This window comes from Trichoderma gamsii (assembly GCF_001481775.2).
Source record: "Trichoderma gamsii strain T6085 chromosome Unknown Scaffold_42.2, whole genome shotgun sequence".
NCBI lineage: Eukaryota > Fungi > Ascomycota > Sordariomycetes > Hypocreales > Hypocreaceae > Trichoderma > Trichoderma gamsii.
Window position 1 is genome coordinate 186,987 of NW_020171379.1, and position 20,892 is coordinate 207,878.

General features: G+C 51.1%; 7 protein-coding genes across 7 annotated transcripts; 5 read left to right on the top strand and 2 right to left on the bottom strand.

Annotated features, from left to right (window-relative positions):
* Positions 1–1,028: 1,028 nt before the first annotated feature.
* TGAM01_v209117 (hypothetical protein) lies at positions 1,029–1,824 on the top strand (the record flags this gene model as incomplete). The annotated part of the gene is made up of 3 exons (XM_018802020.1): positions 1,029–1,337; positions 1,403–1,531; positions 1,600–1,824. The coding sequence occupies 3 exons, from the start codon at positions 1,029–1,031 to the stop codon at positions 1,822–1,824; spliced, it is 663 nt and encodes a 220-aa protein (XP_018664845.1).
* Positions 1,825–6,018: 4,194 nt separating this feature from the next.
* On the bottom strand, positions 6,019–7,472 carry TGAM01_v209118 (hypothetical protein; the record flags this gene model as incomplete). Its single annotated transcript, XM_018802021.1, has 5 exons — positions 6,019–6,269; positions 6,437–6,546; positions 6,663–7,209; positions 7,281–7,386; positions 7,437–7,472. The coding sequence occupies 5 exons, from the start codon at positions 7,470–7,472 to the stop codon at positions 6,019–6,021; spliced, it is 1,050 nt and encodes a 349-aa protein (XP_018664846.1).
* Positions 6,454–9,531, top strand: TGAM01_v209119 (hypothetical protein; the record flags this gene model as incomplete). The annotated part of the gene is made up of 4 exons (XM_024550486.1): positions 6,454–6,853; positions 7,018–7,214; positions 7,419–9,212; positions 9,355–9,531. The coding sequence occupies 4 exons, from the start codon at positions 6,454–6,456 to the stop codon at positions 9,529–9,531; spliced, it is 2,568 nt and encodes an 855-aa protein (XP_024404773.1).
* Positions 9,532–10,390: 859 nt separating this feature from the next.
* TGAM01_v209120 (beta-glucosidase) lies at positions 10,391–12,146 on the bottom strand (the record flags this gene model as incomplete). Its single annotated transcript, XM_018802023.1, has 4 exons — positions 10,391–10,533; positions 10,678–11,174; positions 11,234–11,520; positions 11,613–12,146. 4 exons carry the CDS (start codon positions 12,144–12,146, stop codon positions 10,391–10,393), a joined length of 1,461 nt encoding a protein of 486 aa, XP_018664848.1.
* A 1,060-nt stretch (positions 12,147–13,206) lies between these two features.
* On the top strand, positions 13,207–14,831 carry TGAM01_v209121 (hypothetical protein; the record flags this gene model as incomplete). The annotated part of the gene is made up of 2 exons (XM_018802024.1): positions 13,207–13,359; positions 13,419–14,831. 2 exons carry the CDS (start codon positions 13,207–13,209, stop codon positions 14,829–14,831), a joined length of 1,566 nt encoding a protein of 521 aa, XP_018664849.1.
* A 2,036-nt stretch (positions 14,832–16,867) lies between these two features.
* TGAM01_v209122 (hypothetical protein) lies at positions 16,868–18,816 on the top strand (the record flags this gene model as incomplete). The annotated part of the gene is made up of 5 exons (XM_018802025.1): positions 16,868–17,321; positions 17,396–17,642; positions 17,713–17,919; positions 17,974–18,356; positions 18,431–18,816. 5 exons carry the CDS (start codon positions 16,868–16,870, stop codon positions 18,814–18,816), a joined length of 1,677 nt encoding a protein of 558 aa, XP_018664850.1.
* Positions 18,817–19,376: 560 nt separating this feature from the next.
* Positions 19,377–20,717, top strand: TGAM01_v209123 (hypothetical protein; the record flags this gene model as incomplete). The annotated part of the gene is made up of 1 exon (XM_018802026.2): positions 19,377–20,717. The coding sequence occupies one exon, from the start codon at positions 19,377–19,379 to the stop codon at positions 20,715–20,717; it is 1,341 nt and encodes a 446-aa protein (XP_018664851.2).
* Positions 20,718–20,892: the final 175 nt, after the last annotated feature.

The window sequence follows — 20,892 nt, forward strand, 5'->3', positions numbered from 1 at the left end:
AGTTGCCGTGCAAGCAGCAAAACCTCCATCCTTTAGATGACATGCGAATCCCACTACGGTAGCTAATAATATCTTGTCTCAAGGCTACCATTTTGCCACTGTTGCCTCTGTTGCCTCTGTCACCACTAATCCACATTATTTCCTCATCTTTATGTCGCGGGGAATGAGGGGCAGGTGATGTGGGAAAACAAGAAATGAAAGGCATGCTTTCATCTCAGTAAAAGCCCGAGCAGTACCGTTTCCACTACATCAACAAACAAGAAGAAAATTCAATATCAGCTTCTTGTTGATGACACTCATGGAACGTAGTTTCATTTCGTTATAGGCTAATATCCTTGAACCATTGCAGTTAATCTACCACCCATTTTTGTGGTGGCAGATCGAAGAGTGTATCTCGTCGCTCTTCTTCGTGGCGAGAAGCTACTCGTAACGTCTCCCGGGCCGCTGCGAGATCTTGTCAGCATTCCGAAGAAGTTAAAGACACGCTGGAATGTAGATTCAATACAAAGCTGAGATTCGTGGTATTCCATTCGCCAGGCTGCCCGGGCACGGAGATTTCATGACTCGGGGAGATCACATCACTTCTAGCTTCGAGCACACTTCCCTGATTATCAGTCACGAGCCTAGTAGCAACAATATTGGAGCAGCCTCGCATTCCCAGGACTAGTCTTAGTTTATCTTGCCACTAACCGTTAAGTTAGTCGTTGAAGCCGGTAAGGGCTGCTCCTTTGAACATCCCCCTTGCATGTCTCGGAATGTCCAGGTCAAGGAATGGATCTCCATGTCGAATGTCTCGACACCGGCCTTGCGAATACGACAATATTCTCACGAAATAACGTCATTTATTTACTATCGTAACCTTGGGCTTATGCATGACACCAAACTTTATAAGATATAAAAGAGAAGACAACATCCGAGTAAGGATATTCTCTCCTCGCCAGCCAACAACTCAGTTCTACAACTCTAGTCCTTTAGTATCCATCTCATCAAATTCATTTCATCCCAATTATACCCCAAACACCACAAAAATGCACTTCAAGACTCTCTTCGCTGCCGCCCTGACGGCTTCGTCTGTCTTTGCCATGTCCTCGACCCAGCAAGGCCAGATCAAGCAAAACGAGAAGAGTGTTCAGAGCGAGCAGATCCAGCAGCTCGAGAACCTCGCGCACACTATCCAGTCCCAGCAGCAGCAAATGGACGGCATTCTCCTTGTTGGAGCTCCAACCCTGAATGCTTCTGCCATTACCAGCACTCTCGGCAGCATCAGCGCCGTCTTCCAAACCACCGGAAACGCAATCAGCAACATTACCGCTACTACCCTGGCTCAACAGCTTCCCGTATGTTACCACTACAATGAGTTACCCCAGTTCCTGTTATGAGATGCTAACTTCTGTGTATTCAGGCTGTCATTACTGCTATCAGCAGTCTGGCTGGCAACATCGTGACAAACGCAGGCAGCATCATCACCACCCCAGTCATTGGCGTTTTCAGCCTTGCCGACCAGCAGGCCATCTTCGATGCTTTCACCCAGGTACGCTTCAGCTCATCTTTTCAAAGCGAAGAAGAAGATATCGGTATCATCTAACATTCTCATGACAGCTTGTGAATTCCAACACTGCGCTCATCAACGCTTTCCTCGGTCCCAATGGCCTCGTTTCCAACTCTCTCCTCCGTGGCCCCATCGGTGTTGTCCTGAACCTGATTGAGCGAACCGTTGTCAACCTGGCCGGTGCTCTCATTGCCCGCATCCCAGCCTTTGCCCAGCAGGCTCAGACCCTGTTGAGCCAGCTTCACGGCTCTCTGGCCTTGACCATCAGCTTCTAAGTCAAGAGCCAAGCTCTTCTCCAAGGAGGAAAACATTTTAACGGCTTTTACGATGGAGGAAATGACTTTTCAAGATTTTGAATGACTCACGATTTGGTGAGGATGGGATAGGATGTGATATGGCTGCCCTTGCGGCAACCACATGTTTTCTTTTGTCTCGTGTTTCTTCTACTTCCACACAAAGGGTCATGTTACTTAGAACTGAGCCAGTACTGCAAAAAGATCAGTAGCGAGTAACAAAAAACAATGCCCACTACCAGAGTCGAACTGATCACCTTGTCATGTCAGAGAAGTACTAGTGACACGAACAAAAAACAATACCCGTTATTAGTTGAACTGATCACCTTGCCATGTCAAATATTCTACTAGTGACACGTAATCAGGCCTGAATGAGTCCAAGCCGAGAACCATCAAAAAACAATGCCCACTATCAGAGTCGAACTGATCACCTTGTCATGCCAAAGAAGTACTAGTGACACGCTATACCGCTTAGCCAAGCGGGCTGTTGGCGGAGGAGGCTGACTAGAAGAAACTATTAACCTTTGACGAACGATGCCCCACAGAGAGATGAGGGGGATATCAGTCTCTGCGAGGAGGATATTGAATTGGACAGACGGGGGTGATGTGGACCTAAAGGAGCAATTGTCCCACTCTCCTTCTTGTCTGCTATACATAGTCCCTAGTTCACACGTTTGAGCAGCCTCAACAGTAATGAGCGACTCAGAAGGCTGAAATCATTAGCATTGTACGAATTGTATACTATACCATGCTCTTTCTACTATAATGCTATTTCCGGTTGAACAAAAGTTGAGATCGCCAGGGGATTCGTGGATTATCGCCACATATAGTAAGAATTCAGAGGCTACACAAGTATTTATTTCATACCTAACATAGTCACATATTTGAAGTAACTAAACACATGGCGTAAAATAGGCACGCGTCGCCATAGTTTTGTCTCAGCCACTCACCAAATTAGATCTCACCTCTGGAATCTCGCTGCAAAGCAAGCAATTAGTCGAAATTACTCTTAAAAAAAATAGAAAGCTTAAAGATCTGGATGCTCTGGTACTGAAAATTTGTACATGTAGTTTTGTGGCCATCGTACTAGTGCTTCATAAGCTTGCAACGACGAGTGTATTTGCATCACACGAACACCAATCAATATACTTGATTGCCCACAAGAAGTCATCAAATAGTCATTAGTATAACAAAGTTTCTTTTCATTGAGACATTTATTACTAATCTTAGAGGGGCTCTTTCAATTCTGTTGATTGGAAAATGTTACTTGTAGCGGTGCTACTAGAGATATGCTACCCTACAAAAGGCAGGTTTCAAGACGAAAATGGGCAATTAGTACATGTATCCATCTCCTTCGCCAAGTCAGCAGAGTTGCTGGATGTTGGGCAGAAAGGTAGAAGAGTCAAAGTAGCCTAGAGTAGCCAGGTCATGACAATATACGAAATTTCGTCACCCCCTACCTATTGTTACATTATACGAAGTTGTGGTTTTCGATAGGTAGTACGCGCCAAAGGTACGACCCCAGCACACACATGTAAACAGAATAAAAGGTAGCATTTGTGCCGCATGGCCTTTCGCAGTCGCATACGTAATTGCAATGTCGCAAAAATGAAAAAGATTCCGTGAGCCTCCCGAAAAAGCGTTTACGAAACTCCGTATCACTGATTCCTCTCCGTGGGGGGACCACGGTAGCACCCAGCACACCGTGTTCGTCTGGCTCAAGTGTTGACATCCAACGGTTCCGCTCTAATATCACGTCGAGTCGCAGGCAGCTCCAGACATCAGCCTTTCCATGACAAAGAAAGAGCTGGAGACGGCCATTCCCCTCTTTGGATAATGATATCATGCGCTGCTACCTCGTTCGGGAGATGTGATGATGCGCCTCGGTCCGCCGGATTTTTCGCTCAGTCGGCGCTTTTCGCGAGGAGTCGACGACGTGTTATTGGATGCAAGTACGGTTATATAATATTGAGGTTGTAGAGAGGGTGTGGCCACCCATGCAGCGCTTCTTGGTGCTAACTCATGCTGCTGCTAAGCGAGCCGGATGTCGTTGCGAACGCTGGGGCTTGCCTGGAGCCTGCCCGGAGCCGTAGCATTAAGGCGTTGCTCTGTGTCCCATATAGACTACTAGCATTTGCAATAGATTAGATATCTGATCCGTTCGACCGACGTGTAGCCAATATCGAGAGGTCGGTCGAGGCGTCGAGCGGGGAGCTGTCTTCAATGTCGTCTCCAGCACTGTGAGGCTGCAGGGGCCTGGGGACGGCTGTCAGAAAGAGAACGAGGCCGACGTTGTAGAAGCATCTCCGGGGCGGCTCCGTAGATAAGAAGGGGAAAAGATCGGATTAGCCTTTCTGGTATTTGCATCAAAGTCCGGGGGATCGTCCGTAAGCCCTGCGAAAGAGGCAAATGCGGTCTGCTTGCATGCTCAATTAGCATTTTCATCATGTGGCATCTCAAACATCTATACATGTACCATGCGCCAACCCAGGTATGTGCATTGGACTGACCTTGACTTTCCACTCGACTGTAGACTCTAAATAGTCGCTGACCACTGCATCGTTTTGAAACCTGGTCCTTGGTAGAATCAAGAGCCTCTGTCTGGTTGTAAGTATTAGTGAACAGATGTCGGCAATCTTTGTGCTACAAAATTGCGGCTGCAGCTCAAATTTATTCGTTTTCACCACTGCATTGAAAAGCCAACAACAAACTGCAGAGATGGTGCCAGTGGTGAGAGGACAACAGCGCTGTATCGTCACTTACCCAATCTCGACCTCCAATGGGCCCCAATCCTGGGCCTGTAAGCCTGTCTCCAGTCTACTGGCTCGATTTTTGGCTCACGGATACCACGGATATAGACCACTGGGGCCGGGTTATGCATACATGTATGTTCAATGTTCCCTGCAGCGGAAGCTGATCCTCCGCTTCTCTCGCGCATCAAACGGATTGAGTTCCATGACATTGCCAAATTGGAGGCTTGAGGCTCGTGTGGGGTGAGACGGCTGGCTTGCGGTGAGCCTGAATCGCGAGGGCGTTCAAATTGCTTATTTGCGATACGTGCGAGGCGAAGCTTGGGCCGACGATTCTCTTGCTATGGCTTCTACATTTTCTATACGTGCGTCTATTTAGATGTTTGGTGGTGGCCACCGATGGTGCACAGCTGCAAGATTCAGCAGCAGAGCTGAACAAGGTGAAGCAACTCACTTCGAATCTTTGCTGGCGGTACAAAGTACCCAGACCAGGCTGATTGATCCCAATTCGCCTTCCACGTGCCCCTTCTTCTGGACTCCATCATGCCGGCTGTGCCATCAGACCTTTCCGGCACTGTATCAAAGCATTGTCCTGATGCAATTGACCCTCCCAGCAAGCAGACCCCGCTGGCAGTTTTCTTTCCGGATCATCGACGACGTGTTGACACTCGACACGCAAACGCGACACCTTCACTCGAACCATTGGGTGGCGAATCGGCATGGAGGTGCCAGGCCTGATTTTATTTGTAGAGGCGAGAGGCAAGAAAAGCTAAAACTGCATTGATAGTCATGGCCATGGTGCGCTTTCGTGGCCGATTCAGCCGTGACGGGCAATGGCAATGCGACGAGGAAGGCATTCACAACCCCGGATGAGCTTGCAAAGGGCCCTGGCAATGGCTTCGTAAATCCTCCAACCTCAATTGCTGTCCTGCATGTGGCCCCTGATCCCATCGCCGTGCTCAGGCTATATTGTCTCTTGAAAGCTGGCCAGTCGGAGTCATACGACGGGGTCAATGTGACACGACATTATGCAGCTTCGTCATTATCCAGAGCTGGACCGATTCATCTTGAGTCCGCATCGAGCATGTAAAACGCTGAAAATTTATATTAAGCATGTTGGGGGACCTACCTTTGCAGGGTGGTATTCCTTGAGCTTCATCCGTGGTTCATAGCCGGCAAGGTACTGCGCAGGTAGCCGCTGCACGGCGACGGCACCACAGGAATACGCTGCGTGTACATGTGCCCTCCATCAGGTAGCTTCTGCAAACCCCGCATTCTCGTTCCTCACATATTGCCCATTAGGAAGCTATTCTCGGCGTCAAAGGAGCGGGTGGAGGGATGGGATGGGATTGGATGGGTACTACAAGTGGTATATGGACGCATCAAGGGGCCTGGATGGCTAAAATGGGCGCCTCCTGATCACTGGCTAAGACCAGACGGCCATGCGCAAGCCCCTGAAAGAAGGCGGCAGAGGCTGATTCTCGATGCCGGCTCGCCTGAGCCTGAAGTGCTGTGCTGGCTCGAGCCCGGGACGCGCGCCGCATCTGTCGTAGCATTGCATCGCCTGTGGCAGCCCCCCATGTCTTCCCCAGCTCTCAGGAGCAGCTAGCGACTGGCTAGCACCCGAGCCGGGGCTGCGGCGTGGAGCTGGGGAAGCGTCTGAGATGATGCTGATTCCTATGCTGATGGAGCGGTGCACTGGCAATCTCACCAGATCCAAGGTACAAGTAGCGCCGCGCCGAATGCAGTGCACGCGCGCTGTATCTCGCCGCTCAAGCTACCAGACTGCTAGTGCGTGCATTGCATTGCGCTGAAATTTTCTGCTTCTGGCGCTGGCCTCGAACTTAGATAATCCGGCTCCATGCGGAGAAATGGCTCCTCCTTCTCCACGCCCTTAAAAGTGGAGGGCACCAAACAGACATCAAAAATCAAAGCCTCTGCCCACTTTTCCTCCCTGTATTTGACCGTTGATAAATCCCCGTCTCGCCTCGAGTCTCCAGCCAGGCGTTTCCGACCGGAAACGCGACATCGACTGCGCGCCCTGCGTTTCTCCGATACCCGGAAACTGACTGCGAGCGCCCTGTGGGAAGGGAAGCGGAGGCTGGAGAGGGAGCGCGAAGCCAGAGGAAGCGACCGCCAGCAGCGATCGGCCCCCCAGAGAGCCATGGCCACAGCGGCCACAGCGGCCACAGGACCGCTAGGAGGAGGATCAGCAGTGACAGCTGCAGCCGGCGCAGTAGCAGCCGCGGGAGGGCAGTCAGGTCAGTTCCAGTTCCAGTTCCAGCGCCAGCGCCAGCGCCAGCTCCAGCGCCTGCGCCTGCAGTGGCACCCAGCTGTGGTTGCGGTTGTCGCCCTTTGGCGGTGCATTCAGTGGCCAGTGGCCTCACTACAGCGCCTAATTTGGACGTGCTAACTGACGGTTTAGCTGTTCCAGGCGGCGGCGCTCTCACCACGTCGCCCGAATCGGCCACAGCGTCCAGCCAGCCCGGGTCGCCAGCAGCCTCAACGTCGACGCCGCCACAGTCGCTTGTAGCGCCGTCTACCGCATCCTCGTTCCACCACCATCCACGAGGCCGTCTTGTGAGCAGAGCCTGCGATCGATGCCGTCGTCGCAAAGCTAAGGTGAGTGGTACTGCTATTACATACTAGCTGCAGCCCGAATGCCCGTTTTGCCAGCTTGCTTGCGACCTGGTCCTTGTCCTGGTCCCTGCTCCTTCCTGCCCGCCTCTCTCTGCTCTCCTCTCCTCATCCTCCTCCTCCTCTCTGGATTCATGGATTCATTGTGCATACATGGCTACATGTATGTATTTGTATTCATAACTTGAGATTTGCGTTTACACTTACACCCATATCCTCATCTGCATCTGCATGCCCGTACATGCTCGCCCGCCGCCCTTCTTTCTAATGCTGCGTTACGCCGTCCAATACCCTGATACGCTCGCGATCTCCCCACTGACAGATGTTTTCCCCCACCAAAAGTGCGAATACCTCAGCGCCGTCGATAGCTGCACGCACTGCCGCGATGCACACGTGCAGTGCACCTTCGACTTGCCACTGGCCCGACGCGGTCCCAAAGCCAGGAAGAAAAGCGATCTGCCCGGCCAGCCACCTTCAGATCCGAGCGCGCTCTCCACCGGCGCCCGTGGAGCCGGCGCCCAGATGCCGCCGCCGTTGGCCTTCTCCGGCCCCGCAGTAGGTGGACTGCAGCCCTTCAACTCGTCGTCTCTGTCGCCCGAGGCCCCGTGGGAGCCCGGCGAGCCTCTCAGCCTGGACAACGGCCTGCCGCGGCAGCAGATGGGCGATCTGCCGGGCCTCTCCACTATCCAAAACATATCGACGCGCCAGCGATGGCTACACCTTGCCCAGGCCATGACGCTGCGCAACACGACGCTGGAACGAGTGTCGAAGCGATGTATCGACCTCTTCTTTGACTACCTCTATCCTCTCACCCCCCTGGTGTACGAGCCGGCCCTGCGGGAGGTCCTTGCATACATCTTCTCGCAGCCAATACCCGGCATGAACCAACCCTCGCCTATCGCGCAACTCACGCCAGACCCGACGGCCGGGACCACCCCCCTCAGCGCAGCCGAGTCGTGGGCCGGCTTCGCGCAGCTCAATGGCTCGCGAGCCGTTGGCAGCAGGCTGGCTCCCTGGGCCGATTCGACCTTCACCCTGGTCACAGCTGTTTGCGCAGAGGCAGCATTTATGCTACCCAAAGACATTTTCCCCGAAGGAGAATCCGTCTCCGAAATCTTTCTTGAAGCTTCTCGAGACTGTCTTCACCAGCATCTCGAGGCCGATTTGGAAAATCCGACGGCAAACTCAATTGCCATTCGGTATTTCCACTCCAATTGCCTCCACGCCGCGGGGAAACCAAAGTACTCGTGGCACATCTTTGGCGAGGCCATTCGCCTGGCCCAAGTTATGCATCTTCACGAGGAGGCGTCGCTGGAAGGGCTTGTCCCCATTGAGGCAGAGTTCCGTCGGCGCTGCTTCTGGATCCTGTATCTGGGGGACAAATCCGCAGCCATATTGAACAACCGTCCCATAACTATTCACAAATACTGCTTTGATACGGGCATCACCACCCTGTACCCGTCGGGGATTGAGGACGAGTTCCTAATTACGGCTTCCGAGCCGCCCAGAAAGAGCTTTATTTCCGGCTTCAACGCCAATGTGCGGCTTTGGCAGTCTGCGGCCGATCTTTTACTGGAAATCAGGGTGCTCCAAGACCAGATGATGCAGCATTTCCGCGGGAACCTGCCCCCCAATCATGTGCTGCCGTCTGCGGACAGGCAGCACCTCGACTCCCTCTATGTTAGGTTCATTACCTGTTTGGACGACCTCCCGCCATACCTCCAATCATGCACTCTGGCCATGGCGGCCATGGCCGAGGGTAATGGGTCTGCGGAGTCGAAGCAGTACGTAATCCAATGCACGAATCTGCAGGTGACTTTCCACTGCCTGCGGATGGTAATCACGCAGAAATTTGAGGATCTGTCCTACTTTGCTCCCGGAGTTGAGCAAGCAGACTTGAGAAAGTCGGAGATTGTGCGAGATATGCTGAGGGTGATGAACGAGGCGCCGTTTTGGGGTCTCCAAGCAAACGGCGAGCCAAATGTAAGCTGCTTTCCTTTTTCCCTGCCGTCTCTCTCTGCCTGTCTGTCCATCTCCCTTTTCCTTGATTCTCATAATGCCTGCGGTTATTTATACTTTTTAAGCTTCGGCACTTATATGCTAACCTTGTTATCTGATACGATAGGTTGAAAAGATACGCCTTATCGGAGCTAGTTTGCTAGCTATTATCCATCGGCATCAGGATAACCCCCTGGCGACCCGAGCAAGGGGCGACTTCTCAGTACTTTTGGATATTCTGACGCGGCTAGACTCCAAGGCGTCTGATCAGCTTCGGAATACTTCCAATACCGTTGTTGGCTAAATTCTGCAAGGTACCAGAGGAAAAACAAAGAAAATTTTAATCGTGTAAATAGGGCAGGGATCTTTTTTGGATTTTCCTTTTAGCGAGTTGGGCGTGTTTCTTTACTTTTCTTTGGGTAAAAAGCGAATAGTGTGTGGCTGTAATTTTACCTTTACCGGGGGAGGCAAATTGTAGTAGTAGGTACTGTTAGTGTACTTTTTCTTCTTCCTTTTTACATCTAACTGAGATGGACGAAGATCTCCCGTTTCATACATACAGCCCTACCTAATACTCCTCTCCACTTTGACTCTGAAGCATAAAACCTTGTCCTAGGAAGATGCATGCAGCTTCCTCCTTATGTGAGATGAATAAGCGAAGGGATAGACATAAAGTAAAAGACGATGAAATACGAAGCGATCGGGGAAATGCTAGGAAAACGTCGGAGAAACATGGACGTAACGTTCTTGACCTTGGCGATTTCTCCGTTCGGTCGTATACCGAGAGTATATACGGCTTATGCATGGTGTCTCTTTTATCAATCAACCAGGGATGGTATAATTTTCAACATTACGAAGTGATACACCATATGGATACGGAGAGCTCAAATCCCATGCATTTCTCTCCTCCGTTTTAAGATAATGGCTCAGTAGCATTGCATTGGCGCTGTTTATGTGGTCTCATGGCTAAACTTGCTAAAAGCTGCTTATAGGCAAAGAACAAAAAAAAAAAAAGCCTGGGGAAGGGGTATGTTATGTATATGTAAGGTAACGACAGGCAAAAACGGAAACGTGCGAAAACGGCAGAATACGCAAGAACGTAACAGGGGGACAGGGGGAGGAGGGATAAATAAAGGTGACAAAGAACCGTAAAAGCCTAATTCTCAAGCTAAAGCGGCCACTTTAACCCTCTGCCTATCGGCAAACATGTCCTTTAGCACCAGCGCAGATTTCTTGGGCGTGCGCTTGAGAGTTTTGTAATCGGTGTAAGTGACGCCAAAGCGGGGGCCGTAGCCGTCTGACCATTCTGTTTTTTGAAAAGAGGATTTGTTAGTTTGATGTAAAATGCTTTTCAAGATTGCAAGGGCGGATGATAAGGATGCTAAGGATGAGAAATGGGGAGAAATGGGCTTGTTTGATAAGGATGAGGGCTTGGCAATAGTATACATACCCAGGTTGTCGAGCAGAGCCCATGCAAAATATCCCTTGACTGTCACGCCATCTTGCGTGATGGCTTTCGATATAGAGTCCAAGTGCGAGTCAAAATATCGAATGCGGAAGGGGTCGTTGACCGCCTCCTCGCAAGTCATCTTGTCTTCGCCGGGGCAAGGGCATCCATTCTCCGTGATGTAGATGGGCTTGCCGTAAAGGCCGTAAACTCTGGCGAGATGCTTGCGGAACATGTCCGGGCAAGACCGCAGCCAGTGGATGCCGCTCTCTTCTCCAGCAGGGCTTCCTGCCTTGTCCTCCTGGTGCTCGTGGACGGCACCGAGGAAGTCCGTCTCAGGGACGGGGCCGTCGAGATGGCGGGCAAACTGAGAGGTATAGTAATTCATACCATAGAAATCAGTTTCTCCGGCCTTGAGGATGGCAAAGTCAGCAGGAGTAAGGGCCGGTAATCTGTTGCCCAGTTGCTTCTTCATGCTGGCAGGATAGTCCTTCTTTAAACTATTACATATAATGTTAGTACCCAAGACCTTTTAGACTCTGCTGTTGATGCTACTCACAAGATGGGATTTGCAAACCATCCAATGTGGAATTCCATCCGTCGCTCCGCAGCCTCCTTATCTCTGGGCTCGTTGATGTCCCAAGGCTCGTAGTAGTCACCGTTGAGAGAGATGCCTATTTGCCCCTTTTGAGTGGCGCGAAAGTCTAGGTTGTAGACGGCCACAGCGCGAGCATGGCTCATAATTTGGGCTTTTCCTGCAAGCCATGGCTCTGTGGCTGTATCGCCTTCGGTGGAGTGCTTATTTACGCTGCTCCTGCCAGGGGCGTTGCTGCCGGTGGCATAGCCCTGATTTGATATTAGCATGGACGTGGGCATATGAGCAAATGTATAAACGTATTGAAGACAATAAGAAAATGGAACGTGATGTAAATACTCACATAGATGGACTGGATCCATGGCTCGTTGATGGTGATCCAGTTTTTCACTCGATCTCCAAATCGCTCAAAGCACAGCCGAGCATACCGCTCAAAGTCCAGCTGCACCTCTTCCACATTCAACCAACCGCCATACCTATCGTGAAGCGCCTGTGGCAGATCCCAGTGATACAGAGTCACCCACGGCGTGATTCCCCTCCTCAACAAGGCATCGATCAAGTTGCTGTAAAACTCGATGCCCTCCTCGTTGACAGCATCTAACCTGCCGCCAAGAGGGATGATACGAGACCAGGACAGGGAGAAACGGTAGGCCTTGGCACCATACTTGGTCAGGAGATCAAAGTCCTCGTCGTAGCGGTGATAGTGATCGCAGGCAACATCGCCGTTGGCGCCATTTGTGCGAGAGGGCTCCAGGTGGCAGTACGTGTCCCAGATGGAAGGCCCACGGCCGCCTTCCTTGACAGCTCCCTCGATCTGGTAGGCCGCCGTAGCGAAGCCCCATTCAAAATCATTCGGCAAAGCTAGCGACTCGGACATTTTGGCTTATTCTCGAGAGATCTGGTGGCTGATCTTTTGCTTGTTCCTGGCGGTGTTATTGTAGGTGCGAATGTGTCTGCTCGTGGCCGGACGGGGGCAGCGGCTGGAATAGTACCTCGCGCCGGCTAATAGTGTACAGGAGGAATGTACAGAAGGAACAAGAGCCCGTAATTGAAACGGACCGACCCGGTGAGGCTCATCGTGGGAGGATGCCAGCTGTAGTCAGCGGCCTCGCCCTCGGGGGAACGCCTTTATACCCACACATAGAGCCTATTGACTCGGGAGCCATTGTTCCGTCAAGAACGGTTCCTGCACCCCGTGGCAAATAAAACCCACCTCCGGCCCAACAGCACGTTCCAGACGGCCGTCTGCCTCGAGATTGGTACCCTTTTCCCCATCTACAACGTGGGAGAAGGGCTGGGGAAATGCTGCAGGACCGTCAAAACCGTGCTCCGAGCCCCAATACCCCGTGCCCGTCAGGACGGAGACGGCCGGATGGGGAAATAAAGACGAGCATCCTGCTGTAGCAGCCTCGCAGTGATTGGCCATGCGGATTTTGCCGGCTTTGTCGCATTATCCGCCTCATCAAAAGTCTGCTCAGCTAGCGCTTCTGGTTGGCTTCTGGCTGTTCTGCGGATGCTGATTTCTCCGAATCGCCGATTTAGATAACGATCTAATCCCCCCGTGGGGAAGGGTCCTTCTGCACGTCGCATGCATGCTGACTGATCGCCGGTAGCCTTTATTTAGCTTTATCAATCTGGTGATTGCTATCCGTGATCCGAGACGATAGAATTTCACGATCGAGAATTCGAATTGCTTCATGTCGAGGCTGGGCGCAATGGCAGCTGTCCAGCGCTGTGTCTGTGGCTGCGCGCCTACACCGAGAATGGCGACCGGTTGACTAAGCAGGGCGGCGCCGGTCGCTTTTTTTTGCGCTCGGTGAACTCTCTTGGGAACAATGGCGCGACTACCATCTGATCGAGCATTCGAGCTGAGCCCGGGCTGAATCCTCGCCTCAACATTGCGGCTCAGCCTGGGCAGAGAGAGAAGAGGCCGGATCATGGCTCCTTCTGCGGCACATACGGCCGATGGCATTTCGTCGCCAATTGACCTTGCATTGATCCCGCCGTTTTGGCGGCGCAAGAATGGCATCTTGCTGTACTTTCTACTTACATCGTCGCTGCTTGCCAGCGCTGCGCTCGGCATTGACGGAGTGAGTAGTCTCCTCAATGAGCTGTTGGAAACTTGAGCTAACCTTGGGATTCGCCATAGTCGATGACGAATGGAATGCAGGTTCTTCCAACGTGGCAAGATCAGTTTGGGCATCCGCAAGGCTCAAGCCTGGGTTTCTTCGGCGCATCGAGTTCCATTGGCGGCGTCGTACCATTCATATTCCTCGGCTGGATCAGTGATAAATGTGGACGACGACTTCCTACCGCCCTCGGCTCCATTGTCATCATCGCGGGCGTCTTCCTCGAATTCTTCGCCACCTCGCTTCACATGTATATCGGAGGCAAGATTGTGCTTGGCTTTGGGTCCTCGCTGATCCAGATGGGTGCCCCAGTGCTGGTCACGGAGTTAAGCCATCCGAAGGAGCGAGTGCAAATCACCACTTTCTATAATACGTCAATCGTCCTGGGATATGTCATTGGCGCATGGGCGACATACGGCTGCTTTCGCATCTCTGGGTCGTGGTCTTGGAGGCTGCCAACGTTGATCCAGATAATACCCTCAGCCTACCAACTCAGCCTCATATTCTTTTGTCCCGAGTCTCCTCGATGGCTGATTGCAAAGGGTCGGATGAAGGAAGCACGCAAGATTTTGGTCAAATACCACGGCGAATGCGACCCAAACTCTGTGATTGTCAATGTCGAATGCGCCGAGATTGAACAAGTCCTGGCAAAGGAAGCTGCGATTAACATGACCTGGGTCGACTTTTTCTCCTCTATACCGAACTTGAAGCGATTATCTCTTTGCTTCGCGACGGCCGTCTTTAGCCAGAGCTCTGGTAACCTGCTCGTGTCAAACTACCTGACACAAATCTTGAAAGATACCGGTGTCAAGTCTCAAAAAGACATTACCCTTGTCAACGGTATGGTGACGCTTTGGCAGTACATCGTGGCGCTATCCGTCACAGTCTGCATCAACAAGTTTAAACGACGCACATTTTTCCTCATTGGTTCTGGGGGGGTTTCGCTCACATTTATTGCCTGGACCATTGGCGCTCAACAATATCTGGATCATGGCTCTATTGCGGCTGGCCGACTTGTTCTCGCATGCATCTTCATCTTCCAAGCCTTTTACACAATGGCCTGGACAAACTTGGTAGTGACATACCCTCTCGAATTGGTTACATACCAAATGCGAGCCAAGACATGGGCCTTTGTCCTGCTAACAATCCAAGTGGCCACCATTTTTGGGAACTATGTGAATCCCATTGCGCTACAAGACATTGGATGGAAATTTTACATTTATTATTGCATTTGGGTGGCGTTTATCTTTATTTTTGTTTATTTCTTCTTTGTTGAAACCTCGGGACCGACATTGGAAGAATTGGCGTATATCTTTGACGGACACGACAAAAAGAAGCATATATCGGCTGAAACACAACAGCACAAGGAGAGGGAGATCCGGACACAAACCGAGTCTCTGGGCGAGTGTTCCGACTCGACCCGCTCTGTATAAACAAATTGGAATATGGGACATGTCGAACTATTTTCCTTGTCATATTGTACACTGGGGAACTAGATATCGGAATTATTCGGTGGGTATCAAAACAGAAAACTGTACCACAAATGGGCTTCGGGGTAAATATGGAGTATTGGGAGGGGCGCATTGTCTAGATACCTTAGTCTTTTGAGCTTGAATTTTACTCTTTCGACTGACTTGCTTGAATCCATCTCCTGAATCGTACATGGAGTGGCATTCTGCGTTAGGTAAGCACTTATACGCTGCTGCTACCTCGCTAGCAGGGGTGAAACAGGCAACAGTCAATCAGAACGATCAAATCTCCACAGGCTGGGAAGTAAAGTGTGGAATTTATAACGTCATCCGGGCCTTTAGAGAACTGCGAACGAGTGACTTTGGCGAGGAAGGAGATTGCTGGGTATTAGACGACTTTGCTACATGACTTCTGGAGTTGTAGACCAAAAAATGACTCAAAAGTTGGCACAGGTCAGTCCATGCCATGCCACAAGCGGCGTGACATGAGATGCGAGTCTCCGAGACGGACGGCCCCCCTCGAGTCTGATTGGCTGGTTGGTTTGAAGGAACAGGCGAGCCTGCTGCAATGCACCAATGGATGGCGAAGTCGAAAATCCAACGCTCGTGCTAGTTACGCCGAGTGTTACTCAAAGAGGCAGCGCTGATTCAGAGACGAGCTTTTCTAACAAGAAAACAAGAGCAACTACTCCTACTCCTACTCGGTATTATTACTAGTGTTGCGACCGCCAATAACACTATTATGGAGCACGGCATCCATTGCCAGTGCCGCGAAAAGCCACTTTGCTCGAAGCTATCCAAGCTCGCGTCGTAAAAGAACGGGGCCCCAGGCCCGGGGACTTGTTAGCTGCGTGCTTGGTGCCGGTGGTGGAGTCTGGCTGGACAACGTCCGGATGTTTGTATATCCAGCTATGGAGGGAGTGACATGATTCAAGAAAGGTGCGGGAGGAGGCGGCGCGGGAGCAAACGCCTCAGAAAGAGATGCATGCGTAGATAGGAGACTTGCACGGCGTCACTCGAGGCGAGGCTGGGAGGCACACACCAACCATGCTGGTGAAATGACATATCGCAGCGATGAAGACGAGATGGGCGCGTGTTTGATGCGCAGGGGCTATTGGGAGACTAGCTGAGCAGGGCCGAAGATCTGCTGTTTGGGGCCTGACTATTGCTGTCTGTTTTTCTTCTAGAAGGACGCGGCGCTTTTTCAGCTACAGTTTGAACCCCCCCTGTGATGGTGATGGTGTAGTGCATACGGTCAAAACTGCCGCTTGGTGGTGTGGTCCGGCTATTGATAGTACAAAACTTGGCTTTTTTTCATTTGCCGGACTAATATGATCTGCCACTGACCAGCCAAAAAAGCTTGGCGGGATAAGGCCCGGATATCGGCAGCAACGACAATGATGCTCCTGATAAATGGCTTTTACAATTCTAGAAGACTAATGCTTTTCCATAATCATTGGATGGCGCATCGCGTTGCATTTGACCAACACGTTATCTTCTGGAAACGTGTGGGTGGTTATGCGGAGTTGTCCGACCCATCCAACTCAAAACTTCCCCAGCCGTGATCGACATGGGGGAAGAGTCTTTTTTTTTTCTTTGCCCCTCCACATCTCCATTTCCGATGGGGAATGCATGTGTGGAGGAGGGAAAGCTTCAATGGAGGCCCATGGGGCTCCGGTCACGCTCGTGATTGTTTTCAGCATAGAACGTGTGGGGGAAAAGTATGGAGATTGGTGAATGACGGAGTAGTGAGATGAGGTTGTAAGAAGAGGTAGCATTGCGGACAAGTTGTATAAATAGCCAACAGGTCGTGCGATGGTATCATTAAACTCGCCGATCTGTACTCCCTTTGGGGCCTGCATGTCTTGCTTCTCCTCTTCCTTCTCACTCGCCCCTGCTTTCTGCGCGTCTGCAGAAGCTTCACAAGTTTAATTTTTTTTTTTTTCACACACATTCCATAGTAGTATTTGTATACCTACTAAAGCTGTACTTCGCTCATCATGTCGGACGACGGCCACGATGAAAAGGCAAAGGTCGAGGGCCATGTCGACTTTGCGCCCCTCACTCCAGACGTCCACGAAGTCAATGCCTTCATTGACGACATGGACGCCCAGCTCGAGGCCGCCGGAGGTCTCGAGACGAGCATCTTCAACATCAAGTTCCGCGACCCGCGACACTTTACGTGGCTGCTCGTCGCTTTTGCCAGCATGGGTGGTCTTCTCTCCGGCCTGGACCAGAGCTTGATTTCTGGCGCCAACCTCTTCTTGCCCAAGGACCTGGGCTTGGACTCGAGGCAGAATAGTTTGGTGAACTCGGGCATGCCGCTGGGTGCTGTGGGAGGCGCGCTGCTGCTGTCGCCGGCTAATGAGTACTGTGGACGTAAATGGGCCATTATCATTTCTATTCTTCTCTATACTGTTGGTGCCGCGCTGGAGGCTGGATCCATCAACTTTGGTAAGCTGAGCTTGTATCCTTTCTCGACTTGAGAGACTTATTATGAGCTTCTTTATTAATGCTGTGTTTCTCAGGTATGATTGTCGCCGGACGTGTGATCCTGGGACTTGGTGTCGGTCTGGAGGGCGGTACAGTCCCTGTGTATGTCGCCGAGACGGTTGAGCGTCGCATTCGAGGCAATCTCGTGTCATTATACCAGTTCAACATTGCGCTTGGTGAAGTCCTTGGCTACGCTATTGCCGCTATCTTCCTCAAGGTTCCTGGCAACTGGCGCTTCATCTTGGGCTCATCACTCTTATTCTCTACCATCATGTTTGTTGGGTAAGTTGCACTCTGATATAATCAATGGTTTGCATATAATGGTTCATGCTAACGATGAACTCTTGTCTAGCATGCTGTTCCTGCCGGAGAGTCCTCGTTGGTTCATGCACAAGGGCCGAGTCCTCGATTCCTACAAAGTCTGGAAGCGCATCCGCGGCACAGAGTCTCCCGAGTCTCGCGAAGAATTCTACATCATGGCCAATTCCGTCAAGCAGGAGGATGTTGTCGTAAACGAAGGGGCCAAGAACTCACGCTTCCCATGGATGGACTTTTTCACGTAAGTGATCTTTAACTAAGATGAAGCGCCGTCTTTTACTAACTGGGATGGTAGTGTCCCTCGCGCTCGCCGAGCTCTTATTTACGCAAACATCATGATTCTTCTCGGACAGCTGACTGGTGTAAATGCCATCATGTACTACATGTCTGTGTTGATGAACCAGATTGGCTTCGACGACGAAAAGGCTACCTACATGTCTCTTGTCGGAGGCGGATCTCTGCTGATCGGAACCATTCCCGCTATTTTCCTCATGGAGACATGCGGACGGCGATTCTGGGCCATTACGATGCTTCCTGGCTTCTTTATCGGTCTGGTTCTGATTGGAGTTGCGTATCAAATCCCCATTGATACCAATCTCCAAGCTGCAGAGGGTCTTTACCTCAGTGGTCTGATCATTTACATGATGTTCTTTGGCTCATATGCCTGTCTGACATGGGGTAAGTCGAGCTTCTCACCTTCATATCCTCTGGTACAAGTCTGGTACAAGAATATTTACTAACATTACTCGCAGTCGTCCCGTCTGAAGTATACCCCACCTACCTCCGAAGCTACGGCATGACCACCTCGGACGCTCTGCTCTTCCTCGCTTCCTTTGTCGTGACATACAACTTCACCGCCATGGAGGAGGCCATGACTCGCACCGGTCTTACACTGGGCTTCTACGGAGGCATTGCCTTTGTCGGCGAGATTTACCAAATCTTCTTCATGCCCGAGACAAAGGACAAGACGCTCGAGGAGATTGACGCCGTCTTTTCGCGTCCTACGAGAGAAATTGTGGCTGAGAATTGGGCTGGTGTCAAGGAGACTGTGGGGGATCTTTGCGGTCTTCGTTTCCGCAAGGTGTTCCAGGGACAGATGCAGCGGAGGAAGAGTCTTCATGAGACGCCGGTGGCTTGATTAGGATCATGGATCTCACAGCCCGCCGTTCTATTTGATACGGCTGGCATAGTATAATTTTTGAAATATACAATATGAAGAAAATATGTTTGAATAGTACGTGTACTCGATTGGGATAAGGCGAAGGTGGCTTGAGGTCACTGTGCTTATGATGTGAGCGGGTAGCCGTAACAGAACTTGGATGCTCACAACTAGATTTAGCACTTTTTCACATACTTCCAGTTATGTGGTCTAGTAGTTAAAATTCCTCTTTCTTCTCGTATACAAATGCCATTGTGATTTAAGATCATTGCGGCCGAATCTCAAGCCGCCGTTGTATACATGTACCTACAAAAGCTCCCAAAATCAAGTCGGCTATATGATGTGAGGACTCCACTAAAACCAGATTCTATTAGCCGAACCACCACCGTCACTAAGCCCTCGGAGCATCATATTGGTGGTGCATGTCTATTCTGTAGTTTCATCTTTGAGATGAGCTGCGATATCTGTAAGACTTATATGATAATCAAGGATGTCAATCGAGTTAATGCTGGCGTTAACTTGAGCAGCTCAAACTCATCATGGCTTGCACTGCAAAATCGCGATATTTGCCATTAAGCCGCTGGTTAACCAGCTCTTATAAAGCATCATGTCGTACCATCGCTGCCAATAATCCTAGGGTTAACCACAGACCATTTTCATCGACATCTCATAATCGCCTCATGGAAACAACGGGCTTCACAGAGACCCAGCTTACCGTCCGTCAAGCAGTCTTTGAAGTCTGCTCCAACTTCTCCAATACATACTGGCGCGAGCACGACCAGAATGAGCAAGACCCAAAGGAGTTTCATGCGGCCCTCGCCCGAGGCGGGTGGCTGGGCATTGCCCTCCCAGAGAATCTCGGGGGTTCTGGCCTGGGCATTTCCGAAGCCACGATGATGATGCAAACAGTCGCCGAGTCTGGAGCTGGAATGGCGGGTGCGCAATCCATCCACGCCAATGTCTATGCAACGCAGCCACTGGCAAAGTTTGGAACGGACGAGCAGCTGCGAGAAACAATCCCGGGAATCATCTCGGGAGAATGGCGGACGTGCTTTGGCGTAACGGAGCCGAATGCTGGACTGGATACGCTGCGGCTGTCCACCACGGCGAAGCGAGAGGGCGACGAGTATGTCATTTCGGGACAAAAGATTTGGACAACGTGCGGGCAGGTCGCATCCAAGATGATTCTCTTGGCCCGGACTACGCCGTATGAGGAGGCACAGAGACCCAGTGAGGGACTTTCACTCTTCTGCATCGACCTTGACCGTACTCAACCCAGCCTATCAATGCGGAAGATCAAGAAGATGGGTGGCAGAGCTGTCGATGCCAATGAAGTCTTCTTCGACAACTACCGTATCCCTGCCAATACTCTGATTGGGAAAGAAGGCCAAGGCTTCAAGATTGTTCTTCACGGCATGAACGCTGAGAGGTGTCTCCTGGCAGGAGAGGCTCTCGGCCTAGGCTATGCGGCGTTGACTCGAGCCGCATCGTATGCCCGCGAGAGAGTCGTCTTTCAGCGTCCCATTGGCATGAATCAGGGCGTTGCGCATCCCCTGGCTGATGCGTATATGCACCTCGAGGCAGCCAAGCTGGCAACTTATCACGCAGCAAGGCTGTATGACGCAAGCAAGACAGACTCATCCATCACACAGAAGGCCGTTGGTGTAGCAGCGAATAGTGCAAAGTATCTCGCTGCAGAAGCTGCTTTTGTGGCTTGCGAGAGAGCAGTGCTAGCTCATGGGGGGATGGGATATGCCGCTGAGTATGATGTAGAGCGGTGGTTTAGAGAGTGCCTGGTGCCACGACTAGCGCCGGTGAGTAGGGAGATGATTTTGAACTATGTTGGAGAAAAGGCTCTTGAGCTACCAAAGAGCTATTAAACACATAGCCTTGTTTGACTGGTATTGGCGAAGCATATACTTTGATGTGTGTAGATACGGAAACCCGCAGACTTATACGAAGTAAGGGAGAAAGACCGAGGGGACAAGCTTCCGGCTCAACTGACCCTCTTTTCATTGGTTCCAAGCTAGAAATAGACCATAAATGTATATTCTA